Genomic DNA, 18,823 nt, shown 5'->3' on the forward strand with positions numbered 1-18,823 from the left:
TCTCACCTGCTGCTCTTCCTGCTTCTTCTCCTCTGCCCGGCTCAGGAGGAAACCTTCGGCCAGGGCCACCGCCTGATAGCTGGTCTCCGCTCCACATTCCCTCACCCAGTTCTCCATCTCCGGGGGGAGGACAGCCAGGAACTGCTCCAGGATCACCAGGTCCAGGATCTGATTTTTCGTGTGTCGCTCTGGATTCAGCCACTCCCTGCAAAGGCGGTGGAGCCGGTTGCAAACCTCTCGGGGTCCCTCAGCCTCCTGGTAGCAGAAACGCCTGAACTTCTGGCGCTGAACATCTGAGCTGAGGGCATCCTCCTCGCCCGGAATCTCCTGCGTGCTTCTTTCCCAAAATTCTCCGCTGTTCCCAATGTTGAAGTCATCAGACACCCTTCTTCTTGTAGGCCCAGCTAAGTCTTGCTTGTCCATCACTGATCTGGGCTCCAAAGAAGATTCCGAATCTTCCTTCTTCTTCAAAAACTGTGCTGACCAGAGGCGTTACACCAATTCCTGCAAAGCCAACACATTGTCTTGTTAGAGAATTATTGCATTGTCTTATTTGTTTATTTATATTTTTTCAAATATATACATTTTATTAGTTTTACAATCTATTTAACATTTCCAGGTTGTGACTTCCTTCCCCTCTTTCTGCGGTCCCTTATTTTTTTTAATGTCTTCTGCATCTTCAAGTTCATTTTACTTGTGCATTTATTTATCTTCTGTAAATATATACTCTTATAAAACTGCAGGTTGTTACATTAATCCTGCTAATGTTTTTATCTGTTTACAATTGATCTGTAAATATTCAATGAACCGTTTCCAATCTTTTATAAGAAGTTTGTTATCTTGATTTCTTATTCTTCCTGTAAGTTTCGCCATTTCTGCATATTCCATAAGTTTTTACACCCACTCTTCCTTTTCTGGAACTTCTGCTTCTTTCCATTTTGGGGCAAGTAACATTTTTGCTGCTGCAGTCGTGTACATAAATAAGTTTCTATACAATTTATGTAGTTCTGTCCCTATAATTCCCAAAAGAAAAGCTGCTGGTTTTTTGTTTTTTTTTTAAAGTTATTTTGAACATCCTTTCCAATTCATTACGTATCATTTCCCAATAAGCTTTAACCTTACTACAAGACCAGAATTATTGCATTGTCAGGGCTGGAAGATTTTCCCGCAGGAAACCAGCCTGAGTTTGGCTTTCAAACAGCTCTTCCCAAGGAAGGAGAAGCAGGTGAATTGTTTGTCAAGTCCCACAACAAATAATGGAGGGAGATTCCTCCACATGAAGGCCATGGATTGATGGATGGATGGATTGATTGATTTTATTGGAAGCCTCCCATCTTTTTGAGAGGATGCAGCAACCTTGACAGCTCTTCCCCCTCCCCTCAGCCTTCCACCAAGTCCATAGCCAAGGCCTTTAACCCTCACTCTGTAACCACAGAACTGTAGGTTCCTCTAATCCAATGCAGGAATCTTTTTGCCCAGTGGCGTAGCGTGGGTTGTCAGCACCCGGGGCAAGGCAAGTAATTTGCGCCCCCTAACCCGTGGATTTGCACCCCTTAACCCTAACCCCCAGATGTTGCGCCCGGTGCGGCCGGCCCCCCTGCACCCCCCACGCTACGCCACTGTTTTTGCCAAATGTGAGGCTCGAACCCACGACCCTGAGATTAAGAATCTCAAGAGACAGCTGCCTCTTCCTGCATTGTGTGTGGGGGTTGGACTAGATGACCCCCGGGTTCCCTTCCAACTCCAGGATTCTAGAATTCGTATGCTCTGCCGACTGAGCTATCTCATGGTCTCTAAACCATAGCCACACAAGTGTGTTCAAATCAAAGTGTTGGTGCTGACCTTTAAAGCCCTAAACGGCCTCAGCCCAGTAGACCTGAAGGAGCCCCTTACTTTGCATTGCATTCACTGGGTGGCATAATAATAATAAGAATTTTTTATTATTTATATCCTGCCCTCCCCAGCCAAAGCTGGGCTCAGAGCGGCTAAGGACTGTAAAAATAACACAGTTTACATAAAATCACCATCAGTTAATGGAAATACATTCTAAAATCAATTCATTCCAAAATCAGTTCAAAATCAAATTAATGGCAACCATTGGGCTAGAGTAGGAACATGGGTATCCCCCCAGGGGGGTTTCCAGCCCCCCACCCCACCCCAGCTGTCATTTTCCTGCCTGACCCCTCCCCCGACCTTGCACCCTCCCCCACAGCCCTGGGGCTCCCCTTCACCCAAATGCACAAACAATGTGCATGCCCCCCCCGCCCCGCCCCCGCTCACCAGAGCCCAGAAGGGACCACCCACGCAGCTCTTGCAAGAGACAGATGAACCGGGCAGGAAAGCAGAGGGGAGGAGGCGCCCTCCACAACCCCCCCCCCGCCCCATCCTCTTCCTCCTATTGCCTTCCCGTCTAGGCATCCTGCTCCGTTCACTTTAACCCTTAGAAGGTTATCGTGCAGGAGGAATCGTAGAGTTGGAAGGGATCCCCCGGGGTCATCCAGCCCAACCCTGCCCAATGCAAGAATCTTTTGCCCAGCGCGGGACTCGAACCCAAGACTCTCCTGCACTAGCGACTGAGCTGTCCCACCCCCTTCCCAAAACAGTGCCTGAGCCTCCCAGGTGCACGTTTCTTCAGGTTTCATCTAGCGCCTCTGGATCATCCGTGCAAAAAATAAAAATAAAGAGGGGGGGTGCCAAAGAGGTTTGGGGGCCGAGCCTTGCACGTGATGCTCCTGCCCCACACCGCATGACCGGAAGTGTGGGCTACTCGCCTCTCCCCCCCCTCTACGATCAGCTGTCTATGGGAGCCTATCTGCTCTGCTCATAGTGAAATGGGTTTGGCAGCGAGGAGACGCAGGGAGCAAAGAGTTAGAGGTGGGGAAAGACCTGGGTTTTTGCTTTGTGTAAAGTGTTGCAGGAATTTATGTATAGTTTGGGGGGGGGGATTGCCCCTCCAACAGATATCATGCACATGCAGCCCACTACCAAAATCAGCACAATCGCTTCTGTGACTTTTGTGATTTGTCCCTACAAAACACTTCATCACAGTTTCTGCCTATCTATTCAAAGGGCCTCTGCTGCACGATACCAAATGTAAGAATTCACTGATAGATGTATCTATGTACTGGCTCACTGGGAAAACTTCAGAAATTCATATAGACATGTGAGCTCAGCTACTCAGCAGGGCCTCTGCCTGAGTGGTAATCCTGACATCCTGACGAGTGCCAGACAGGTAGCCATTCCAGAAATAACAAACCCAGATGAAGACAAAAGGGTGTCATTAACTTGGCTGGGAAACAGGGAAATGTAAATATCTCTTGTTACACTTGATGGGTGTTTGGTGGAGGGCAAGGGGAACCATGGGGCAGGGTCCAGGATGCACAGATTACTGCCACCAGACCTCCCCTTTCATGATGTAACCATGATGTATGAGTGATGTAGTTTGGGGGGGGTGTAACATGGGGATGCGGGTGGCGCTGTGGGTTAAACCACAGAGCCTAGGACTTCCCGATCAGAAGGTCAGTGGTTCGAATCAAGTAGATAAATAGGTACCGTTCCGGCGGGAAGGTAAACGGCGTTTCCGTGCACTGCTCTGGTTCGCCAGAAGCGGCTTAGTCATGCTGGCCACATGACCCGGAAGCTGTATGCCGGCTCCCTTGGCCAATAAAGTGAAATGAGCACCGCAACCCCAGAGTCGGCCACGACTGGACCTAATGGTCAGGGGTCCCTTTACCTTTACCTAACATGGGGATTAGCAGCTAATAAAAGTTGGGGGGCTCTTTTTTCAGGGCTTCCATCTTGTTGCAGGTGGGAGTCCTGTTGCGACAGCCTTCCATAAAGACCAAGCCTACCGGCTGCTGTTTTGCTCTGGTATTCCTGGCTGGTGTCCTTGTTTTTTTGTCCAAGGGAGCCCTCAGATTTCTCAGTTAACAAAAGCAAGGTGTGTAAAAGATGGAGGAACCCTCCACGCTCCCATTGCAGAACATCTGAGGGCTTATGATAATTAAGAATTTATAATAAAAATAATTTATTATTTGTGCCCTGCCCATCTGGCTGGGTTTCCCCAGCCACACTCTCCTCCACAGACTGACGCAAAGTGGTACCCAAACTTCATCTAGCAGGCCATCCCCATCTTCAAGCCTCCACTTGCCCTCTTCCGGTGGGGGTGCTGACTTTGTTTAAAGGAAGAAGCAGCAGCCTTGAAGGGCATCGTCCCACTTCCCTGTCACCTCCCTGTATTTGAAGAACACACAGCAACAGAAGGGAAGAAAGTCTGGATGTAAGTGGGGGGGGGGGCAGCGAGAAAATAAGGGTCACTTTTGTTTTCTCACTGCCCCTGACCCTCAAAAAAGCCTGGACCCAGACTTACGCTCAGTGCTTTGTGGAGCACAGGGTGGCCGAAGGGTGTCAAGCAGCCAGCTGTCCGGTGCTTGAGAGAAACCACGATCGATATCAGGCGATTTGACAAGTGAATTGCCTTGCCCTCTTATGGAAGTTGGCCAACAGGGCTGGAGACAGATAACTATCTGGCCCACCAGCCCACACAAAGTTTCCCACCCTGAAAGAGCAACGGACACATGAAAACAAAAGGGTCCCTCTCCTGGGGAGTTTCCAACTTACAATTTTGACCCTGTAGGGAAAGGTCCACGGAACATAGCCCCAAGAGAGATTGGAGCGGAAAGAGATGAAAAAGGAAAAGACCTTTTGACCTCCCTGCGTTCAGATTTGACAGGTGTCACTGAAGGCGTCTCCAGCCCCTCCCCTCCGTGCTGAAGTGCGAGGACAGGCAACAAAAACGCAGTTTAAGACATTTATTTCACTTATGTATACGAAAAGCTCTATCCTGTTTTTCTAGCACCAACATACCACGCAGAACATCCTTTCCTTGTTTTACACAGCTGTGTCCAGTACTGTAAATATACATTTCTTCTTCTTTTAGATGCTTTCAGAAAGAGAAACGAAGCATTTCTTAAAGAGGTTTGCAACCCAAAATCCACTTAGCTGAGAAAATGCACCCAGCTCCTCCTAACGCCAGTTATGCTTGTTCAGTGATATCCCAAATCTCTCCCTATCCCCGTCCCTCCACCCATCAGTTGCAGGAGTGAAACAAAGTTTGACTCTTCCTGTTAGGACCACCCTGGGCATCCATCACATGATATATGTTTGTTTGCTTGCTTGTTTGTGTGTCAGTATCTACACACATGCACACACTAGCAGAAAGGAACTGGTGTTGCTCAGGAAGTCTAACAAACCAAAAAATAATGAATTCATACATGGATAATGTAACTTGTTTGCTCCTGGGGCTGCACCCCTCACCCTAACCAGGGGGACACCCAAACAGGATCTGGCCCCAAATCAATTTGGGGTCAGGGTTAATGTTTAATTGGGGATTTTTAAAAACCCTATATGGTCAGGGGTGGGGCAGAGAGCCTTGAATTCATACGGTAATGCTTTCCACACTCCCAGAATTCACATGCTTTTCCACTGAGTGGATTATCTAATGATAAGTAAGAGTTATAGTCTATCTGAAGCTCTTTCCACACTCCAGGTACTAATATGTTTTTGCCCCTGAGTGAATTCTTTCATGACAATGGAGGTATGCCCTTGTATCGAAGCCGTTCCCACATTGCACTGGTATGGTTTCTCCTGCGTGTGAATTCTTTGATGAGAAGTGAGGTCCCTGCTCAGACAGAAGCACTTTCCACACACCAAACACTGATACGGTTTCTCCCCTGTGTGAATTCCTTGATGATAGGTGAGATTTGCCTTTTGTGTGAAGCCCTTTCCACATTCCAAGCACTGATACGGTTTCTCCCCAGTATGAACTCTCTGATGAGCAGTAAGAATCGTCTTCTGTGTGAAGCACTTCCCACATTCCAGGCATTTGTACGGTTTCTCCCCTGTGTGAACTCTCTGATGGCGAATGAGGTCTTTGTTCAGGCAGAAACCCTTCCCGCACTCTGAGCATTTATATGGTTTGTCTCCGGTATGAATTTTTTGATGAGAAGTGAGGCTCGTCTTTTGCATGAAGCTCTTTCCACATTCCAGGCATTTATGTGGTTTCTCCCCGGAGTGAGTTCTTTGGTGATAAGTGAGATCGCACTTCCGAATGAAGCTCTTTCTGCACTCCAAGCATTTGTACGGTTTCTCCCCTGTGTGAATTCTTTGGTGGTAAGTAAGAGTTAAATTCTGCCTGAAGCTCTTTCCGCACTCCAGGCACTGATATGGTTTCTCCCCTGTGTGAATTGTCTGATGACAGGTGAGATTCCTCTTCTGAGTGAAGCTCATTCCACACACTAAGCATTGATATGGCTTCTCCCCTGTGTGAGTTCTCTGATGATCAGTGAGCTTCGTCCTGCTGCTGAAGAACTTTCCACACTCCAAACACTGATACGGTTTCTCTTCTCTGTGAATTCTCTGATGATTAGTGAGAGTTCTGTTTTGTTCAAAGCTCTTCACACACTCTAAGGGTGCATAGGTTTTCTCCACTGTGTGAATTTTCTGATGAGTTTGATAAGTGAGACTTTTGTTCTCATGAAAAGCCTTTTCACACTCTAAGCACCGATATGGCTCCTCCCCTGTGTGAATTATGTGATGTGAAGTCCTGTTCGGATGGAAACTCTTTCCACACTCCAGGCACTGATAAGGTTTCTCCCCAATATGAATGCTTTGATGTGTAGCAAGATCAGAACTATGATGAAGGTCCTTTCCGCGTGCTGTAATGAAAATAGGAAAATGAGGTAGAAAGAGAGCTTGAAATCCTTTTGTGACAGACCACATATAGGTGGTTATATTCTGATGACAGAAACCACCAAGACAAGATAGGAGAGCCAGATTTTTTGATTCTAAAGGAGAGTGTCAATTTAGTGGATGTGACATGGTGGAATTGAGAGAACGGGGAGGGACATAATTTGCAGAAGACATGCTAATGCAATTTCCTTAAAAAGAAAAAACAAGGTTTACATTCAACAAAACAAAACCCTATTTTTAAGGAAGGAATTGTCAAAATTTGAAAATCTTTTGTGCATCAGGGCAAGACATAGAAAATCATTCACCAATTTGAACTGTCGTGCCAAGTTCCATGAATATACAACAGGATTTTTCATGGGCACCTGGGAAATTATTAAATTCATCAGTTTAAAAAAATCTAATGTTGTTACTGAAGCTTCTTTGCAAATATGGACTATGTGTACAGATATGCCCATATATATCTCTCTCACTTTTACAAACTGTTGTTTTGATTGTGTTCTAGTTTTAATTGTTCATATTGAGGTCCAAGCATTGTTAGCCAACTTGTAGATTTCTGTTCAATGGAAAGGGGGGGATATAAATATTTCGATAAAGAAAAATAGATAAATCCTGCTCTATTGAAAGAAGGGGGACACAGGTGGCGCTGTGGGTTAAACCACAGAGCCTAGGGCTTGCCGATCAGAAGGTCAGCGGTTCGAATCCCGACGACGGGGTGAGCTCCCGTTGCTCAGTCTCTGCTCCTGCCAACCTAGCAGTTTGAAAGCACGTCAAAGTGCAAGTAGATAAATAGGTACCACTCTGGCGAGAAGGTAAACGGCGTTTCCGTGTGCTGCTCTGGTTCACCAGAAGTGGCTTAGTCATGCTGGCCACATGACTCGGAAGCTGTATGCCGGCTCCCTCGGCCAATAAAGCGAGATGAGCGCGGCAACCCCAGAGTCGGTCACGACTGGAACTAATGGTCAGGGGTCCCTTTACCCTTTACTTTATGGAAAGAAGGAGGTACTAAATTGTTGGGATTCTGCAAAACAGAAGCAGCAGCTAAAATTCATATATAATTTCTAAATAAATATTATAATCCACTAGGGAAATATACTTTTACTGAGAGAGGCCACGATCCCACAGTTCTCCTCCATGACTTCTTTGTGTAGAGCTCTTTGGTCAGGATCCAGCAGAACCCACTCCTCTGCCGTGAAACACACAGCCACATCCTCAAACGATGCTGGGTCCTGAAGGAAAAGCAAATATTTTCCCCTTTATTGATAATACCACCCCAGTTCATAAAACTCACCAATGCTGCCTTCCTGCGACCCCTGCATCCACAGCCTTCCTGTTGGGCAACTTCCTTGACCCCATAACTCCCCCCCCTTTAAATGCCAAAATACAGACACACCCTGACTACCTCCTGGCAGCCCCATTGGTCCTTCCCCTTACCTGGTCCGTTGCCACAGCAACTGCTTCCCTTCCACCAGAAAGAAATGGATGGTTAAGTCTCGCTGGCATCATTCCATCGCCTGTGAGAGACAAAGGTGGGAGACAAAGATCAGAATGGGCTTGTCTCAGAGGTTAAGTGGCCCATGTCTAAGCACCCCCTTGACATTACAAAATGTCATGTATATTACAAAATGTCGTATATATTACAAAATGTCACGTACATTATAATCTGTCATGTATATTTCGTTATATAGACGCTTTCATTTTCAGTACAGTCAAACCTCAGTTCCCAAACGCCTCTGTTTCGGAACATTTGAGCTCCCAAATGCCAAAAACCCGGAGGTGTTCTGGTTTTCAAACGTTTTTCGGAAGCCAAACGTCTGAAGCGGCTTCCGCTGGAGTGCAGGAATCTCCTGCAGCCAATCAGAAACCGTGCCTTGGTTGTCGAACATTTCGGAAGCCAAATGGGACGGATTACATTCGACAACTGAGGTTTGACTGTACAGTGGTGCCTTGCAAGACAAAATTAATCCGTTCCGCGAGTCTCTTCGTCTTGCGGTTTTTTTGTCTTGCGAAGCATGGCTATTAGCGGCTTAGTGGCTATTAACGGCTTAGTGGCTTTAAGAAAAAGGAAACAAACTCGCAAGAACTCGCAAGACGTTTCGTCTTGCGAAGCAAGCCCATAGGGAAATTCGTCTTGTGAAGCGACTCAAAAAACGCAAAACCCTTTCGTCTAGCAAGTTTTTCGTCTTGCGAGGCATTCGTCTTGCGGGGCACCACTGTACTGTGCAAAGACATCTCTCCCCAGCTGGGATCTTGGCAAAGTACAAGTTGGCTTCCATGTGTTCAAGTGCTGAAAATTAACATCACATTGAACTGTAGAAAAGGACCAGAAGGAAGTGTATCTCGCCCCCCTGCGCGTGCGTGTGCGAGCACACACACACACACAGCAGAGTCAGGAGAACACGGAAGGATTTCTTGGATTTCTTCCATAACACTGGGGAACAATTTTTTTCCCATTTTCTGTTGCATGAGATTTTTCAACTGTTCTTATACGTTCTTTCAATGCTGATTTCAAATCTGAAATCGATTTTCGTGTACAGTGGTGCCTCGCAAGACGAAATTAATCCGTTCTGCGAGTCTCTTCGTCTAGCGGTTTTTTCGTCTTGCAAAGCAACCCTATTAGCGGATTAGCGCTATTAGCAGTTTAGCGGCTATTAAAGGCTTAGCGGCTAAAAGGCTATTAGCGGCTTAGCGGCTTAGCAAAAGGGGGGGAGCGAAAAAAATCTCAAGACTCGCAAGACTTTTTCGTCTAGCGAAGCAAGCCCATAGGGAAATTCGTCTTGCGAAGTGCATCGAAAAACGGAAAACCCTTTCGTCTAGCGGGTTTTTCGTCTTGCGAGGCATTCGTCTTGCGGGGCACCACTGTACATGCTATAGTTATCTTGCAGTTTCCGACTTTTGCCGATATGTCATATTTACACTGGGGATAAGTGCACACTGACACGTTGATCTACCCTAACCACATGGTAATTATTGTTTTGCAAACTTAATTTTTCTTAATTTTTATAGTTTTGTAACCTAACCTAACCTAACCTAAATATTTGTATTTTTCAGATTGGACCATATAAGAACATATAAGAACAGTTGAAAAATCTCATGCAAAAGAAAATGGGGAAAAAAATTGTTCCCCAGTATCCCAAGGGAATACATTTTTTTTGCATACCTCCAACTGTACATAGATACACATGTCGTTTTCAATGCGATACATGTCATGTTCAATGCTATATAAGTCACTTACATTTATACTCATATTGTACTACTTTGGCTATGTGTTGAATAAAATACTGAATTCTTGCATTGTGAAAGATTATGGTGAAAAGTGAAAAACAGGAATTGCAAAAAAAACTGGAGCTTACAGAACAAAACCAACTTCTGATATGAAATCAGCACGTCAAAATCAGGTTAGAACAACTGCAGGTGTCAATGCAACAAAAATTTTGTTTCCCAATGATTAATGGAAGGAGACCAAGTTCGTGTTCATGCTCCATTACCCAGCAAGATGGTGCCTCCCTCCTTCTCCTCCTGAACCTTCCACCTTTGCAGGGGAATCTCTCTGATGTTCTCTGGAGCCTTCACAGCATCAAGGAAATCAGTGGCGACTTCTGTGAACAGACCCTTAACCGGAAAGAGGGAACGGGGGGGAGGATGAGAAAAGGAGCGTTAGCGGCAAAGGCTTTGGCATGTGGGACACTTTCAGAACATAGCTGTCAACTTACAGATTTGAAAATAAGGGACCAGCAGCCTCGAAAATCAGGGATCAGCAGCCAAAATAAGGGATTTTGCTTGGCTTATGCAGAAATCCGGCACTGATGGAGCCACGCTGCTTTGGCTGCCACTGACTGTGTTTTGCAGGGGGTTGGGCTACATGATCCTAAGGGTCTACAACTCCGACCGAAGAAGAGGGGCAGACAAAACTGATGAATGACGTCGATAAGGCAAAGCTTACAGGCAGAATTAGAAACCAGGAAGAGGACCTCTTTAATAAAGAACGGGGAAAGTTTATAATTTAGTTGAAAAGCTCTTGTAAAGAGTTACAAACATTGGTAGGATTGACAGAAAACTTGTAGTAAAAATTTGAACTATGGATGGACAAATGATTTATAAAAATAGAGTTATGAAAGGGATGCAGGGGGGAAATCACTACATTAAGATGTTGCACTGGTTGGAGGGGATGCTAAGCAGCACGTCGGGGCTGCCGTCGTCCTGGCGTGAGGAGTTCCATCGGCCCTTTGCTGCACGAGAGGGAGGGAGGGAGACTCTCACCCATGCCGCCCGCAAGCCTGGCATGAGGCGGTTGCGGCGCCGCAGCAGCCGCTGAAGTGCCGTCCTTCTGCGTCCATCCCCTTCTCTTCCTCTTCCCTCAGGCCACCTCCTCAGCCACAGCCTCCGGCTTCCCCTGGCAGAGCGGCAGAAGTCTCTCAACAGAGGGGCTGCCTGCCTGCCCGCCCGCCACCACCCGCCTCCTCAACCTGAGGGGGGAAAAGCAGAGACGGAGACACGGCAGCTCGTGCGCGCGTGCTCTCTCACAGCGGAGGACCCCCGAGCCGCTGCTTCCCTCCAGAGCCGGGCGAGCATGAAACCCAGGAAATTTAAGGGACATCATCAATAAGGGACAGCAGCGGGACATGGCGCTGGGATAAGGGAGTTTCCTGCCAAATAAGGGACGGTTGACAGCTATGTTTCAGAACGGATTTGAAAAATATAGGGAGTTTTGGGATTTTCTGCTTCACGTTCCTCAGCCCTTTCAAACCACCTGAACAAAACTTTTCCAAACCTGCGGCTCTTCCGGCTTCCTGTCCTCTGCCTGGCTCAGGAGGAAACCTTCGGCCAGGGCCACCGCCTGGGAACAGGTCTCTGCTCCACATTCCCTCACCCAGCTTTGCATCTCCGGGGGAAGGACAGCCAGGAACTGCTCCAGGATGACCAGGTCCAGGATCTGAGTCTTAGAGTGAAGCTGTGGCTTCAGCCACCGACGGCAGAAGTCATGAAGCAGGTTGCAAACGTCTCGGGGCCCCTCGGCCTCCTGGTAGTGGAACTGCCTGAAACGTTGGCGCTGAACGTCTGAGCTGAGAGCGTCCTCCGCACCCAGGATATTCTGCATGGTTCTTTCCCAGAATCCCTCACTCCTCCCAACCCGGGTGGTGTCAAGGCCAGCTGTGGCTTGTCCGTCCATGTTGGGTCTGTGCTCCAAGGAATCCTCTGGCTCTCCCCTCTTCTTCCAATCTGCCTTTTCAAGGCAAAAGCTGCCCTGATTCAAGGTACAACCAAGCCCTGAAAAGTGAAGAAAATGGCTTGTTAGAGAATCATTGAATTGTTACGGCTAGAAGCTTTCCGTTCACCAAAGCTGGACGAGTCTGGCTACGAAGCAGCTCTTTGGACTAACAGATGGACAACAAACATGGGTTCTCCAAGTCCTTATGGGGCTAAGTTACTGCAAGGCTGAATGGAGGAAGACTCAACATCTAACACCCAGTGGCCTGAAGATTTCACTGCTCTTTCTACATCTGATTGCATGGCTTATAATAGTCACTTTCATTTACAGTGGTGCCTCGCAAGACGGAAAACCCGCTAGACGAAAGGGTTTTCCGTTTTTGAGTTGCTTCGCAGGACCAATTTCCCTATGGGCTTGCTTCGCAAGACGAAAATGTCTTGCGAGTCTTGAGATTTTTTTTCGATTCCCCCCCCCTTTATCTAAGCCTTTAATAGCCTTTTAGCAGCTAATCCGATAAGCCGATAAGCCTTTAATAGCCGCTAAACCGCTAATAGCGCTAAGCCGCTAATTGGGTTGCTTCGCAAGACGAAAAAACCGCTAGACGAAGAGACTCGCGGAACGGATTAATTTCGTCTTGCGAGGCACCACTGTAGATATCTATTTGGGCATTTGGACTGCTTATATTTATGTATAAATAAATATTTATATTAACGTATCTACGGGACCACCTCTCCTGGTATGCCCCGCAGAGGACCTTAAGGTCCATGAATAACCATAGTTTAGAGGTCCCGGGCCCTAAAGAATTTAGACTATCCCCCAACAGGGCCAGGGCCTTTTCAGTGATGGCTCCAATCTGGTGGAATGCTCTGTCCCATGAGACTAAGACCCTTCAGGATTTAACCTCCTTCCGTCGGGCCTGTAAGACAGAGCTATTCCGCCTGGCCTTTAATTTGAATTCAGCCTGATCTTTTGTTTCCTTTCCCTTCCCTCCCCCTCCCCTTTTATGAAGATTACCCACTCTGAGACCCCACAGCTAGTTCTCCCCTGGCCTCCTCGCTTGCCCAAGTAGGACCAATTCAGCCAGCTAGCCCTAAATTGATTTTTGAATTTTATTGTTATTCATATTTTATGCTGCTTTTATAATTAAGTGTCTTAAATTTGTTGTTAGCTGCCCTGAGCCTGGTTTTCTGAAATGGAAAGGGTGGGGTATAAATTTATTATTATTATTATTATTATTATTATTATTATTATTATTATTATTATGTCTCTCCCATATCAGTCTCTAGAGGTGAGGGGAGACAGACTTTCAGTTCCTCATCAGGCAATGGATTTCCTCCTGCCTTGCCCCACCTAGCTTTTCCCAGACTATGACTTTGAGAACAGCAGCAGCAGCAGCAGTATGGAACAATTCATTCATTCAGGGATATTTTTTTTAAAAAAATAGTTTCATAAGTTGTGCTTCTTTGTTTCTCAATTTGATCCTTTTACATGGTTTTGTACGTTTTGTGGTATATTATGCATTGTGATTTGATGTTACTTTTATTATATATTGGTAATTCTTTATTGTGGTTGAACTGCTTAATTATTATTTGCTGTGGCGCTGTGGGTTAAACCACAGAGCCTAGGACTTGCCGATCAGAAGGTCGGCGGTTCGAATCCCTGCAACGGGGTGAGCTCCCGTTGCTCGGTCCCTGCTCCTGCCAACTTAGCAGTTCGAAAGCACATCAAAGTGCAAGTAGATAAATAGGTACCACTCCAGCGGGAAGGTAAATGGTATTTCCGTACACTGCTCTGGTTCGCCAGAAGCGGCTTAGTCATGCTGGCCACATGCCCCGGAAGCTGTATGCTGGCTCCCTTGGCCAATAAAGCGAGATGAGCGCTGCAACCCCAGAGTCAGTCACGACTGGACCTAATGGTCAGGGGTCCCTTTACCTTTACCTTACTATTAGATTCTGTTGGATTGTTGAATGTTGCTTTGTTTCATATAAGTTATTGGCTGCAGGAGCTTCCTGCAGCCAATCAGAAGCAGCGCTTTGTTTTCCAAACTTTTTGGAAGTCGGATGGACTTCCGGAACGGATTCCATTTGACTTCCGAGATACGACCGTACTGGAGATTAGAGGGCAGTTATGTCGCGTGAGGGCTCTGGATTAAAGCCTTCCATGCCCTTGGGAATCAGAGGATCCTGCATCCATCCCTCTCTCCAGTCCATCCCTTATGGCTCTCAGCCTTCCACTGATTCCCATCCCCACCCCTTCTCTATAATCCTCACTGCGTAATCCATAAACCACTCGCACACAAGCCTGTTTACTTCCCACTGGTACCTGCTGCCTTAGATTAAAAAGGGTTCCCATTTTCAGCTGTGCTTCTGTACTCCGGGACAAAAAAAAAAAAAGTTCCCCTGCACGGGTTATGTGCTGCACATCTGAAAGCGCACACCAACACACACAAGTGTCCACCGTGCCTGCAGACCCTCCAAGTGTCCCTATTTTCCAGGGATTTACTTACAGAAGCCACCCTGGTTTCTGATTTGATCTCCAAATGTCTCGCTTTTCCCTGGGACCTCCCTATTTTCATCAGGGAAATGCTAGAAGGTATGTAGCTATCCGACCCCCCCCCCAGCCCTGTACAGGGAAGTTTTTTAATGTTTAATAATTTATTATGTTTTTATAAGGGACGCGGGTGGTGCTGTGGGTTAAACCACAGAGCCTGGGACTTGCTGATAAGAAGGTCGGCAGTTCGAATCCCCACAACGGGGTGAGCTGCCATTGCTCGGTCCCTGCTCCTGCCAACCTAGCAGTTCGAAAGCACCTCAAAGTGCAAGTAGATAAATAGGTATCGCTCCGGCGGGAAGGTAAACGGCGTTTCCATGCGCTGCTCTGGTTTGCCAGAAGTGGCTTAGTCATGCTGGACACATGACCCGGAAGGGGTCAGCAACCGGCTCCCTCACCCAGTAAAGCGAAATGAGCCCCGCAACCCCAGTCGGTCACGACTGGACCTAATGGTCAGGGTCCCTTTACCTTTATGTTTTTATATATGTTGGAAGCTGCTCAGAATGGCTGGGGCAAACCAGACAGATGGGCGGGGTATAAATCATAGGATGATGATTTTGATAATATTATACGAGCAAAGTCCCAACCAAAGAAGAATGGCAACTTAAACTGTTGGAATATGCACAGCTTGCGGATCTAATTTACAGAATAAGAGAACAAGAAGAACACTTGTTTAAAGAAGATTGGAAAATGTTTATTGAATATATGGGGGGGGGGAATTGTGTACACTTGAAAACGTTGGCAGCATCAAGATGAATTCAACAGTGTAAATAGGTTTTGATGGAAGGAATAATGGAATACTGAATGCTTTAGTTTATATAAAATATGCAGGGATTTATGCTATGCAAAATGAACCATGGAAAGAGAAGAAGGGAAGTCACTGATATTTCAAGGTTGTCTAAATGAATATTCAAAGCTGTAAAACAGAAAACTTAATAAAAATTATATTAAAAAGTAAAAATAAAAATGTTGGAGGGTATGTGCTTGACTGTGGTGGCGGTGCAAATCCTAACAGAAGCGCAGCTGATGATTCTCTCCCAGCCCCCCAGCCCTGCAGACCTTGAAACCTCCCCACGGCATGAAACATCCAAGGGGCCTCCTGCTGGCTTTTCAGAGAGGAGGGAGAAAGAAGCCCGGATCCCTAAAAGCTTGTGTGCAGGGAAGTTTTTACGTGTGACATTTTAATGTATTTTTAATCTTTGTTGGAAGCCGCCCAGAGTGGCTGGGGAAGCCCAGCCAGATGGGCGTGGTACAAATTATTATTATTATTATTATTGTGTGTTGTGTTGGGCAGATCCCAGAAGAATCTGCTGCAGAGGCTGCCTCCCTATGGGGCAAAGTGGGGCCAGGGTTTGGCTCCCTAAACACTCTCAGCCGGCTACCCCTAACCCCCCCACCCCACATTTTCTCCCCATTCAAAGCCTGGGATCCCGGAATCTCCCCCTCCTCACCCCTCCCTTTCAGGTCCTCCTAGGCACCCACCCCTGCAGCCCAGGGACCCCTACCCTTCAAAGAGACAGTTTTTGGGGGGGCGGCTCACCAGATCCCAGGTGGGGCCACCGATGCAGCGCTTGGGGGAGACAGAAGAAGCTTCCCTACAGGAGAGGTGGGTTGGTGGGGGGGGTGGAGATGCACTTCCGGTATGAGAACACCCTCCCTTCCTCTCTAGGAATCCTCTCCACTGCCCCTTCCTCTCTAGGAATCCTCTCCACTTCCCCTTCCTCTCTAGGAATCCTCTCAACTTCCCCTTCCTCTCTAGGAATCCTGTTAAAGTTCCTTTAACCCGTTAGGATGTTCAGCAGCCTCTTGAAGCCTCTTGATCAGGGGTCAGCAACCTTTTTCAGCTGCGGGCTGGTCCACTGTCCCTCAGACCATGTGGGGGGGCTGGACTATATTTTTTTGGGGGGGATAAACAAATTCCTATGCCCCACAAATAACCCAAAGATGCATTTGAAATAAAAAGACACAATCTTTGTTGTTGTTTAGTTGTTTAGTCGCGTCCGACTCTTTGTGACCCCATGGACCAGAGCACACCAGGCTCTCCTGTCTTCCACTGCCTCCCGCAGTTTGGTCAAACTCATGCTGGTCTCTTCGAGAACACTGTCCAACCACCTCGTCCCCTGTCCTCCCCTTCTCCTTGTGCCCTCCATCTTTCCCAACATCAGGGTCTTTTCCAGGGAGACTTCTCTTCTCATGAGGTGGCCAAAGTATTGGAGCCTCAGCTTCAGGATCTGTCCTTCCAGTGAGCACTCAGGGCTGATTTCCTTCCGAATGGATAGGTTTGATCTTCTTGCAATCCATGGGACTCTCAAGAGTCTCCTCCAACACCATAATTCAAAAGCATCAATTCTTCGGCGATCAGCCTTCTTGATGGTCCAGCTCTCACTTCCATACATCACTACTGGGAAAACCATGGCTTTAACTATACAGACCTTTGTTGGCAAGATGACGTCTCTACTTCTCAAGATGCTGTCTAGGCCTGTCATTGCCCTTCTCCCAAGGAGTAGGCGTCTTTTATTTTCGTGACTGCTGTCGCCATCTGAAGTGATCATGGAGCCCAAGAAAGTAAAATCTATCACTGCCTCCATTTCTTCCCCTTCTATTTGCCAGGAGGTGATGGGCCCAGTGGCCATGATCTTCGTTTTTTTGATGTTGAACTTCAGACCATATTTTGCTCTCTCCTCTATCACCCTCATTAAAAGGTTCTTTAATTCCTCCTCACTTTCTGCCATCAAGGTTTTGTCATCTGCATATCTGAGGTTGCTGATATTTCTTCCGGCGATCTTAATTCCGGCTTGGGATTCATCCAGCCCAGCCTTTACTCATGTAAAAACACACTGATTCCCAGACCATCCGCAGGCCAGATTTAGAAGGCGATGGGGCCGCATCCGGCCCCCGAACCTTAGGTTGCTACCCCTGCTCTCGATCCTTTGTTGCTGGGCAGGGGATTATGTGCAATAATAATAACAACAATAATAATAACTTTTATTTATACCCTGCCCTCCCCAGCCAGAGCCGGGCTCAGGGCGGGTAACACCAATAAAATCACAGTAAAAATAAGGGGGGGAACCAATTTAAAATACAGGTTAAAATGCAATTTAAAATGCAGCCCGTGATTGGCTGCACATGATTGGCTAATGGATATAGTTAAACAATATTGAAGTATCAGATCTGGAAGGACGTGATAATAGATTTGGTTAGCATTCTGAATTTTGGTATGAGAAAACAAAGGTGCACAAGGGATTCCTGAACCACATTATAAGGGAATCAATTTACCAAGTATGGGACAAATATAAGAATTTATTAGAGAACAAGACACCTTTGTGGCTTTCCCCATTAGAAACCATGTCTGTAAAAAGAGGTAAACACGAAACTGGGCAACATACAAAGATCTGTTAACAGAAGTAGAAAACAAATTAAAGGTGAAAAAATATGAGGATAAAAAAGCTCTGTTAACAGATTCGTTACAATATTGCCAAATAAATGACATATTCAGAGGTGACAAAGAGAAGGACTTTGGGAAGGAATTCTCAAAGTTCAAAAATGAATTATTAGAAAATAATGAGAAATTGTTATCAAGAATGTACAAACCACTGTTGGAATGGGAAACGAAAGATGAAGAGGTTAAAGCTGTAATGATACACTTGGGCAAAAGACATAGGTTATAATATACCACTTGAATCATAGGAAAAGCTGTGGAAAGAGATTTTAAAATTCACGGCTTGTAGTTCATTAAAATAAAATTATATGAAGATGATATACTGATGGTATTTGACTCCAGTAAAGCTTGCTAAAATGTATAAAGATATCTCTAACTTATGCTGGAAATGTAAGGATAAGGAACGAACAATTTTTTCATATGTGGTGGATGTGTAAAAAAGTAAAGGGCTTCTGGGAAATGATATACAATGAACTTTTTAAAATTCTTAAAATTAGTTTTAAAAAAACCAGAGGCTTTTTTACTAGGTGTAATAGGAGGAGAATTGCCAAGGAAGCAAAGGAGACTGTTTTATGTATGCGACCACAGTGGCCAGAATGCTGCTAGCCCAGATGTGGAAAGAAGAAAAGGTCCCAAAGAAAGAAAAATGGATAACTAAGATGACTGACTCTGCCGAAATAGCTGAAGATCAGGCACCAAGATGAGAAAAAATTCAATCAAGAATGGGGAAACTTTATAGACTATTTTAGAGAACACTGTAAAAACGTCAAAACATTAGCAGGTTTGATGTAATATTTATGAACTAAGAATAGAATTAGGAGGGGGGAAAGAAGTTGAAATTAATAGTAGAAATATAATTATATGCAAGGTGAATAAAG

At 46.1% G+C, this 18,823-nt stretch overlaps 2 protein-coding genes across 4 annotated transcripts in view; both read right to left on the bottom strand.

Annotated features, from left to right (window-relative positions):
- The window catches only part of LOC308580736 (uncharacterized protein), a 154,119-nt gene that overhangs the window by 21,577 nt on the left and 113,719 nt on the right, over positions 1–18,823 (bottom strand). The window contains exons 1-2 of one of the 3 annotated variants that reach the window (XM_081182856.1): positions 2,281–2,744; positions 7–504 (exon numbers count right to left, since the gene is read on the bottom strand). The exons of 1 other annotated variant lie outside the window; for it this stretch is intronic. In XM_081182856.1, coding sequence (XP_081038982.1) covers positions 7–423 — 417 coding nt within the window. In that variant the 5' untranslated portion in view covers positions 424–504; positions 2,281–2,744. Of the gene's footprint in view, positions 1–6; positions 1,434–2,280; positions 2,745–18,823 lie in introns of those variants that run through there. One more of the 3 variants, XM_081182853.1, reaches the window with a different exon arrangement.
- Positions 4,799–16,177, bottom strand: LOC308580579 (uncharacterized protein). Its single transcript, XM_081182434.1, has 6 exons — positions 16,047–16,177; positions 11,519–12,015; positions 10,236–10,359; positions 8,182–8,261; positions 7,844–7,976; positions 4,799–6,716 (listed from the first exon to the last, which is right to left on the bottom strand). The coding sequence occupies exons 2-6, from the start codon at positions 11,915–11,917 to the stop codon at positions 5,515–5,517; spliced, it is 1,938 nt and encodes a 645-aa protein (XP_081038560.1). The 5' UTR covers positions 11,918–12,015; positions 16,047–16,177; the 3' UTR covers positions 4,799–5,514.

Source organism: Podarcis bocagei (assembly GCF_964188305.1).
Source record: "Podarcis bocagei genome assembly, chromosome: 2".
NCBI lineage: Eukaryota > Metazoa > Chordata > Lepidosauria > Squamata > Lacertidae > Podarcis > Podarcis bocagei.